At 34.5% G+C, this 10,185-nt stretch overlaps 1 protein-coding gene across 1 annotated transcript; it reads left to right on the forward strand.

Annotated features, from left to right (window-relative positions):
* The first annotated feature begins 8,704 nt into the window (after nucleotides 1–8,704).
* LOC125592803 (defensin-like protein 301) lies at nucleotides 8,705–9,494 on the forward strand. Its single transcript, XM_048768223.1, has 2 exons — nucleotides 8,705–8,768; nucleotides 9,143–9,494. The coding sequence occupies exons 1-2, from the start codon at nucleotides 8,720–8,722 to the stop codon at nucleotides 9,373–9,375; spliced, it is 282 nt and encodes a 93-aa protein (XP_048624180.1). The 5' UTR covers nucleotides 8,705–8,719; the 3' UTR covers nucleotides 9,376–9,494.
* The last annotated feature ends 691 nt before the right edge of the window (nucleotides 9,495–10,185 follow it).

Raw genomic sequence — 10,185 nt, forward strand, 5'->3', positions numbered from 1 at the left:
AATGTAATTGATACAAAAATTGAGTTCAATGGAAAAACCTTCTTTGTGTCATATATCTATGGAGCTCCAAATAGAGAAGATAGACCAAAGTTCTGGGAATCATTGTCAGAAATAGGAGCACAGCGGAGTGCACCATGGCTTCTCACGGGAGACTTTAATGATTTGCTTGACAACTCGGAGAAAGTAGGAGGCCCGTTGAGATGGGAAGGCTCCTTCTTATCCTTCAGGAACTTTGTGTCCCTCAATGGCCTATGGGATTTACAATTCTCGGGTAACTCCCTCTCGTGGAGAGGAACGAGATACACACACTTCATCCAATCTAGACTAGATAGAGCAATGGCAAATATTGAATGGATGGAGATGTTTCCTGCTGCTAGAAGTGAATACTTGAGGTTTGAAGGGTCGGATCATCGTCCGATGTTAACTCATTTTGACCAACACCTCAAGAAGAAAAAAGGCTTGTTTCGGTATGATAGGAGGCTGAGTGAGAAACCGGAAGTTCGCACCTTAGTGGAAACAACCTGGAACTCCTCTAGCACAGACTCAGTCTTGACAAAGATCAGCCAGATACGACGTAACCTGATCGAATGGGCGAAGGTACAGACAGCTGCAGCAAAAGAACATATACTCTCCCACCAAGTGCTATTGGAACAGGAACTGTCAACTGCCAACCCCAATACTGCACGTATCGGGGAGCTGAATGCGATCCTAACAAAAGCTTACGCGGAGGATGAAGAGTTCTGGCGCCAAAGGAGTCGTATCCAATGGCTAAATGGAGGTGATAGGAATTCGTCGTTCTTCCATGCGGTCACCAGAGAACGCAGAGCCTGCAACAAGTTCTCCATCATCGAAAATGAGGCGGGGCAGGGTTTCTTCGAGGAGAATCAAATAGTTCAGACGTTTGTACAATTCTACCAGCAGTTATTTACCTCCGGGAACACAGATGCGAGATCAGTGGTCGAAGAAGCTCTCTCACCGAAGGTTACTGCTGCAATGAATGAGAAGCTAATAAAAATCCCCGATATGGAGGAAATTCGAGCTGCAGTCTTCTCTATACACCCGGGAAAGGCACCAGGGCCAGATGGATTCTCGGCGGGGTTCTATCAGACGTTTTGGGATGTAATTGGGACTGATATCTTCCGAGACGTGAAGAGCTTCTTTGAAACAGGCCGAATGAACCCCCGTCAAAATGAGACTCACCTCAGGCTCATTCCAAAGACCAAGGGAGCAAAGAAGGTGTCGGACTATAGGCCCATTGCACTGTGCAATACACACTATAAGATAATTGCAAAGATCCTGTCTAGACGGCTCCAACCTCTGCTCCACTCTCTGATCTCGCCATCGCAGTCAGCATTTGTTCCTGGGCGAGCGATATCAGATAACGTGTTAATCACGCATGAGATACTCCACTATCTGAGAAAATCTGGGGCAAGGAAACGGGTGACCATGGCGGTAAAGACCGACATGAGCAAGGCATATGACAGGATTGAGTGGAGCTTCCTTCGTGAGGTACTGAGCAGATTGGGCTTCCATGACACGATAATCTCGTGGCTAATGGAATGTGTCTCATCGGTGTCATACTCCTTCCTGATAAATGGAGGACCGCAAGGTGCTGTTAAGCCTTCGAGAGGCCTCCGACAAGGTGACCCGCTCTCACCGTACCTGTTCATCCTTTGTACGGAGGTACTCTCAGGACTATGTCGACAGGCTCAAGAAAAAGGAACCTTACCGGGAGTAAAAGTGGGGCGGCACTGCCCTCCCATTAACCATCTCCTCTTCGCGGACGACACCATGTTCTTTGGGAAGTCGAATGCCGCTAGCTGCTCAGCCTTACTCTCTATCCTCCAGAAGTATGAGATGGCTTCTGGACAGTGCATAAATCGTGGGAAGTCGGCTATAACTTTCTCATCAAAAACCTCTCCTGAATGCAAAACGAGAGTGAAAGCTGAACTCAATATAAACCAAGAAGGGGGAATTGGAAAATACCTTGGTTTGCCGGAGCACTTTGGAAGGAAGAAAAGGGACATCTTCTCAAACATCATTGATCGCATTAGACAAAAAGCCCAAGGGTGGACAGCGAGGTACCTCTCGGGAGCAGGGAAGATGGTGCTGTTGAAGGCGGTTTTGGCAGCAATGCCTACCTATGCCATGTCGTGTTTCAAGCTTCCGAAGTCTTTATGTAAGCAAATCCAATCTGTCCTCACAAGATTTTGGTGGGATGTTAAACCGGAGATTAGAAAAATGTGTTGGGTCTCTTGGGATAGGCTTACCCTCCCCAAGAGTGCCGGAGGACTTGGGTTTAGAGAAATTGAAGAGTTTAATGATGCACTGTTGGCAAAACACACTTGGAGACTGCTAAAAGACCCCTCCTCCCTGCTGGGACAAACACTCTTAAATAAGTACTGCCGCTATGAAGACCTTCTCTATGTATCAGCTCCAGGCTCTGCCTCGCATGGTTGGAGAGGGATTCTTGCAGGTAGGGAGATCATCAAGAAGGGAATGGGTTGGGTAGTAGGTAGTGGAGAAACTATCAAGATTTGGAGTGATGACTGGTTATCTACGGAAAAGCAAGAACGTCCTGTTGGACCCCCAAATCTCGACGCTCAGAACCTGACAGTCAAAGAACTTTTCCAGATAAACTCAGCGGAGTGGGACTCAGAGAAAATAAAACTCCATTTACCTCAGTATGAGGGCGATATCTTAAAACTAGTGCCTAGCTCCCTGGCGATGGATGATGAGAGGGTCTGGCTCCCTGAAAAGTCAGGAGAGTACTCAACTCGTTCAGGCTATGCACTGGCAAAGATGAACAAGGGTGATACCATTGAGACTTTCAACTGGAAAAAGTGCGTGTGGAATGTTAAATGCTCGCCCAAACTGCAGCATTTCTTATGGAAAGTAAAGTCAAATGCACTGGCTGTGGGAGAGACACTAATCAAGCGTGGTATCCAAACTGAAGGGAAATGCAAGCGGTGTGGAGCTAGTGAATCTATTCTCCACGTTATGCTTTCCTGCCCTTATGCACAAAGGGTTTGGAGACTAGCCCCAATCCTAACACCTCTCACGACAGGGAGTGATGAGTCGATGGCGGAAGTTCTTCAAACATGCACTAGGATGATCAATCTACCTCCCACTGGTCTGGTAACTCCCTTATACCCATGGATTTTTTGGGTCTTGTGGACTAGTAGGAATCAGTTATTGTTCGAGGATAAGTCTTTCTCGGAAACAGAGACGATGCTCAAGGCTATTAAGGCGGCAGTGGAATGGCAGGAGGCAACCAATCTCCTAAACACGACAATGCCACCTACCAAGAAACCAAACTCTGTTTCAACTAAAGACTCTCCCCCTGTGAACTTAACGCCACAAATACCAGCAAATACCTCAGCTCTGTATTCAGATGCGGCTTGGAACAGCACATCTCTGGCAGGAGGCATGGGATGGGTAAGCACAACAGCTGACGGCTCGATCCTGTTCAAAGGAACTGTGACTCGTCGAAATGTGGCCTCAGCTCTCGTAGCAGAGGCGATGGCTCTTAAAACAGCACTCTTGGAAGCTGTCTCTCATGGTCTAACTGACATAATCTGTTTCTCAGATTCTAAGTGTCTAATTGACCTCATCACAGGAAAGAAAACTGTGGTGGCTCTGCAAGGATTACTCCATGACCTCGGCGTGTTGAGTGACTCTTGTAACTCTATCTCTTTTTATTTTATCCCTCGGGGCTGCAATGAAGCTGCAGACACTCTAGCTAAAAATGCTCTGTTTTGTATGTCAAACAACCCTTCTAGGGAAGCTCTTTCTGTTGTAAACTCTGTTCTTTAAGTTGAAGTAAGAAGGTTTGACCAAAAAAAAAAAAAAAATATGTGTGTGTATATATGGAATAACATAATATATATATATATATAGCGTTATAAAATAGTCTAAATATTATAAGTTTGGATTATTGAAAATAGACAAGTCTTGCTTTCAAAAAAAAAGACAAATCTAATGAACAAAAAATATAAATTATAGCAAATTATACCTTCCATAAGTTGCACCATATCAAAGTTTTTGGGTAGATTATGAATTTAACTTCCATTACGGTCTTGAAGCGAAGAAATTCAAATTTGGATAATGTATTTTTGTCTCTACAATAGACCATTAGTGTTTGGTTAGCTGCAAGTTCATTTTGAATATCAATGTTAAAATGCCTTAAGAGTAGGATAGAGTCTATTCTGTGGATTGAGATGAAGACTATCAGGAAAAATACTAGAATTTCCCTCATCTTTGTATAAACTTTCGTATATGAATGAATACATGTATATATACAAAAAATAAACTCCATATTTTTTTAATTTTTTAATATTTCATATGAAAAGTTTGCTTTTACAAATCTGTCTGTTCAAAAATAATCACGAATGCAGTCAATAATTGAAAGAACAGTAATCACATTTAGATTATTTTCTATATTTTAAAGATTATTTTGGATGTTATCAAATATTTTTACTAGATTTTCTATATTTTAAACATTATTTTGGTTGTTATCAATTATTATTATACCTTTTTTACTTTCGAAATAATGATGTATATATCAACTTGTATATCTAGTTTTACTAAAGAATAATCCTAATTTAGATTGTATCCTATAGATAGAGTTTCATTTTGTATTTATTGGACCATGACTTGAAGTGTATGACTTTCAATCTTATGATATTTCATAATCGTGGACATTAATTAAACGTAATATACTAATATCATTAGATTAATAGATTATGTCTTAATAATTTACTAGGTATTTTGTCCGCGATGCGAACTTAAACATTTCATAAATTTTTGAAAAGTTATTTGTACACTATATTCATTATACTAAAATAAATTTTAAAATAACTCAATATTCTACTTTTAATTCTATAATTTATGTTTTTTAACTTTTTACTAAAATACTTTTTCAAATAACAATATAATATATATATAGAAATTTTCTTTTTTAGTTGTATTTTTAGATTTTGGATAATTCAATATTCTATTTTTAACTATATAATTAAGAATTTTATTTGATTAATATTTAGTTATATAATTATGTTTTTAACTTTTAACTAAAATACTTTTTTAGATAACAATCCAATATATATAGAAATTATCTTTTTTTTTAATTATATTTTTAAATTTTTGATAATTCTTACTATTAGTAATTTTAATCAATTATCTAATCAAATAAATTAAAATTTCATTTTTATTTTTTTAATTTATTTATACATTTTATTTATTAAGGATATACACGATATTAACCACTCTAACTTCTAACGTGAGAGCTCGATTCCAAAAATTTACTTTAGTTATATAATTATGTTTTAAACTTTTAATTAAAAGACTTTTTCAGATAACAATACAATATACATAGAAATTATCTCCTTTTTAAATTATATTTTCAGATATTGGATAATTCTTACTATTATTAATTTTAATCAATTATATTTTCAGATTTTGGATAATTCGTACTATTATTAATTTTATTCAATTATCTAATCAAATAAATTAAAATTTCGTTTTTTATTTTTTAATTTATATATACATTTTATTCATTAAGGGTATAAAGGATATTAATCGATCTAACTTTTAACGTGAAAACTCGATTCCGAAAATTTACTTCGCAAATAATAGTATAGATTTTAATCAGATAGATTTGAAATTCGTTTTTATTTTTTGACTAATTTATATAATTATTCATTAAGGGTATAAACAATATTAACCGCTCTAATTTTTAACGTGAGAGCTCCGTTGCAAAATTTTACTCGCAAATAATAATATAGATTTGGCTACCATTACTATCTTTTGATACAATATAAAAGTAATTACTTTTTCCAAACAATTTTGTTCGACAACTTAATCCACACAGGTTATCTCTAATCACGGTTCCAGGTTAAATCACTGTTAACCGCCAACAAGAAGCAAGTTAATGTGTTACGCAATATCTTACGTATAATACTGCAAACAGACATCAGAGCCGAACAAACGGCCAACAAATCTTCAAACAGACATCAAAGCCCAAAAGTAAGTGTTTGTTCTCTTCTCCAGATTTTTATCATATCAGAGCTTATATAATAAAAAGAAGTATCCTCAACAAAATGTTTTATATCATAATCCCGAACACAGCTCCGTTTTGTGTGTTTCCACTTGTAAACTGAACGAGTCAACACAAAGTGAGGAGCTGTCCTCAACCATATGCGTAGGCTCAAGAGAAGCGCCGAGAGAGCAGCTTCCTCTCATCACGATTTGGCTTCAACCACTACTCCACTAGGTTCAATGCTTCTAAAAGAATCCCTTCTTGGAACGTTATTGCCAGAGAGAACTCTACTGGTTCTCTTGATGACTTGGTCGCTGAGAGTAATCTGCACGCGTCTTCGGGCAGGAACTTGAGTGATAGTGAAACGGAGAGCGTGGAGTTGAGTTCTTGGACAAGAACTGGTGGACCTTTGATGAGAACAGCTTCTGCTAATAAGTTCATTGATTTCGTTCGGAGTCTTGATGTCGACATTGCATTGACCAGAGGATTTAGTAGCAGCCCCAGTTCTCCAGCTGCAAACACTTCAAGCATAACAGTTACTGAAGGTGATTTTCTACAGCCTGCGAGAACGAGCAATGGTATAGTGTTGAACGTTGTTAGAAGAGAGAATTTGGAAATGTCTATAGGGAACCAGAGAAGGAGATGGATAATTGCTCTGAATCAGAACATGAAGTAGATCAAGAAGATGATGATGAAGAATATCAACATAACCGCTCGGTTCCAGTTACTGTTACTTCAGACGATTTCGGTTTACAAGAACCGATGTCTGGTAGTGTTATAAACTGATTGATTTGATCATTTGAGTGAAGTTTCACATTTTCGTTTGTTGTGTTGAAATATCTGTAAATTTCCGAAAAAAGAATATTGAATAATCATGTTCATTTTATTTACATAATTTTAGCTTATGAGAAGTGATATATACTACTTTGAATAAAATATTCTACAGTACTTAAATAGCTTTGTATGATTACAAGTTTATAACTATTTTTGAATATCCGTTTCAAAACCTTAAGTTACCAAATAGATTTCTTTGATGAATATCCGTTTCCATAATTATCTTAAAATCAGATCAATACCTGAAGTTAATAATACCATTAAAAGTTATTTCCGTTACAAAGATGACCAAAAACATATAAACACATCTTGAATCCCTCCAAAAGGAGAAGCATTGAAGCAGAAGAGAATTATAAAATGGAAAAACTAACAATAATTTTCTTTGTCCGCCACTGTGAGATTAACGAAGGCTTCCGGATCTGGTTTATACGTACAGGCATGATAATGAAGAGTGAAGGTCGGTATCAGTGTAACAAACCTGAAGACTGTGATCCTCGTGGTTGCAGAGGATATACACATCCAGTATGTAAAAACCGCAGGTGTACTTGTGACCTTCTTATTGGAAACATATGTACAGGAGTCCGTGACTGTGTTCGTAATGGATGCCCACCAAACAATCACGTTATTTGCAATCGTTATGCTGGTGTTTATGAGGGCGTTTGCCTTTGTATCCCAAATTGATTTATTTGTCCGGTACTTAATGATTGGAATGGTTTTAGACGTATGTCTTAAGTATATATATAGGAAGAAGTCCAATATAATTCATCAATGCAGGTGAGATGTAATATCTGTGGACGTCAGTGGTAAAATACAGTAGTTTTCTTTTGCGTTTACAATGTCTTCGTTGTTTTTAGTCTTTTTCAAACAAAAGTAATAAGTATTTTAAAGAAAAGAATAACAAATACACATTTTTATTTAAATAAGATCCGCATGATATGCAGTAAAATCATCAAATGTTTAATCTTAAAGGGATACTTTACATAATAATAATTTTATTAATAAAATTAAAATTTATTTATAATTATAGAAATATTATGTTTTGTAGATCACATTTCAATTAATATTCAAAAAATGTATATATATAGGACTTCATATATTAGAATTGTTTATAAAATATAATATGTTTGTGAGTAATAAAATTCTATGTTTCTTTGTCAAAAAAAATCTATGTTTTAGAAATATAGTTCTATGTTTTAGTTATAGAAGTTATATAATTCAATGTTTTCTAATTACATATGTGGTTAATGGAGTAGATTATATTTATTTATTATGCATGTCTTATTTAGGAAGAAAATTAAATAACTTGGGTCCGATTGGTAATTGATGTAGCTTTAAAATTTTGCTGTAGAAAAAAATCCAGATTTTTTGTTGTGGATTTAGATTTTATTGTTTTAGAATTTTATAGAAAACTCCAAAAAATTGCTCTGGATTTTTGGTCCTACAGAGCACTTGTACAGCTGTAGATTATTTCAAGACAAGAACTGTGATTTTGAATTTTTTTTAAAAAATTTGATTGGTGTGAATGTAGTGATATATAAATAAATGAGGTTATGGTCAACACCTACAACCACTACCAATCACATCCAACATCCAACTTTCTGAATGTGAGATGTAAGATATGTGGAGTCATATCAATTATTATTTGGTCAAAGATATAAATCTGTTGAAAATTATGTTACAAAAAATATATTGATCTGACCAATATCCGTTTCAATAATTACCATAAAAGTGTTTGATAAAAATCTAGCTAGAGTTATTACCATTACAAAGATAACCAAGAAAACTTATATAAACACGTCTCTAATCACCCTCAAAATGAAAGAAAAATACTGAAGGAGAAAAATTAGAATGGAAAAAGCAACAATCATTTTCGTCATTGTTCTCCTAATTTCTTCATGTAAGTAATCTAAAACTGTCATTTCTTTTCAGATGTTATATAATTCATTATATATGTGAATATTAATACATGTTTAATCAAATCTAAACTTGCCTTTTACTTGCAATATTATATTGATCGAATATATTCTTTTTCCAAGAAACAACAACTAGAGAAAATGATGAAATTTGTAACTAGTTTATATGAAAGATTTTTACACTACAAAAAAAAATGAAATTTATTAAAATTAAGCAAGAAACTAAGAGAAGAACATTGAAAATGATTATTACTGGTTACATTTTTTTTTCCCACCTCCCCCTCCCGTCCTTTAATTTAATAGTACACAATCATCTGGTCTGGTTGGGTTTGACTTAAATTTAATTATTGTTACATAGACATGATAATGAGGAGTGAAGGTCAATTTCGATGTAACAAAGCCGAGGACTGTGATCCTCGTGGTTGCAGAGGATATACACATGTAATATGTAAAGAACACAAGTGTACGTGTGCCCATGGTGCTGTTATTGGCGATCAATGTTTAGGAGTTCGTGACTGTATTCTTGATGGGTGTCCACCAAACAATCACATTATCTGCCAATTTGACGTTTGCACTTGTGTCCCAAGTTGATTTAGTTGTCTCCAATAATTGGAAAAGTTCTACATGTATGTCTTTAATTATCTAGAAAATTATGTTTAGTAATCCAACTAATAAAAGATAAATCTAAAAGTAAGATAAACTTATAATAATCAATTTGTTTATTTAAGGATACATGCATACATCTCTTATATATTAATTCAGAAACATAACAACATTGTTTTGTAGCCACATGTCACCATGAAAATAAAATTTAGAATTCTTTGAAAAATATATTGGTTCATCTTAACTTACATTATACTTTTTATTAAACTAACTATTAAATTTATAAATAGTGTATAAAAAAAATATTTTCATATTTTCTTTAAATAAAAGCTACGGAATTGCCTAATATGATTAACGCATATATAAAAATTAATGATTATAAATAATAATTTTTTGATAATAATTTTTTGTATCTTAGCTCCTTTTTTGTTTAATTTTATATTATTAAAATATATTAAACAACCACATTAACCATATATGTTATATTTTGAATTTTTAAAACGACTATAAATTACTAAAAACATTAAATGCCTCACACTAAAATTTTGTGATCAATGGTTTAACTTTTTTTTGGTAATAACAATATACAAATGATTATAAATCGTATGAATATGAAGTCTCATTTACTAAACATTCATATCATATATTAATATAGTTTAAAATTAAACTATATAACATAGAAAATACTTAAATATGATGATTTCTAAATTTGTATTAAAAAAGTATTGAAACATTAATATTTTAATTTTGAAATTTGAATTCAAAAATCGCACATTAGAATTTTGTATTTATCATATG

The sequence above is a fragment of the Brassica napus genome, chromosome A3 (genome assembly GCF_020379485.1).
Source record: "Brassica napus cultivar Da-Ae chromosome A3, Da-Ae, whole genome shotgun sequence".
In the NCBI taxonomy this organism is placed as follows: domain Eukaryota; kingdom Viridiplantae; phylum Streptophyta; class Magnoliopsida; order Brassicales; family Brassicaceae; genus Brassica; species Brassica napus.

What these genes read in the sequence shown, in the direction of transcription:
- LOC125592803 (XM_048768223.1), top strand. Translation starts at nt 8,720, where the DNA reads ATGGAAAAAGCAACAATCATTTTCGTCATTGTTCTCCTAATTTCTTCA. An exon ending in TGTTCTCCTAATTTCTTCAT is followed by an intron (nt 8,769 to 9,142) that starts GTAAGTAATCTA and finishes ATTGTTACATAG; the next exon opens with ACATGATAATGAGGAGTGAA.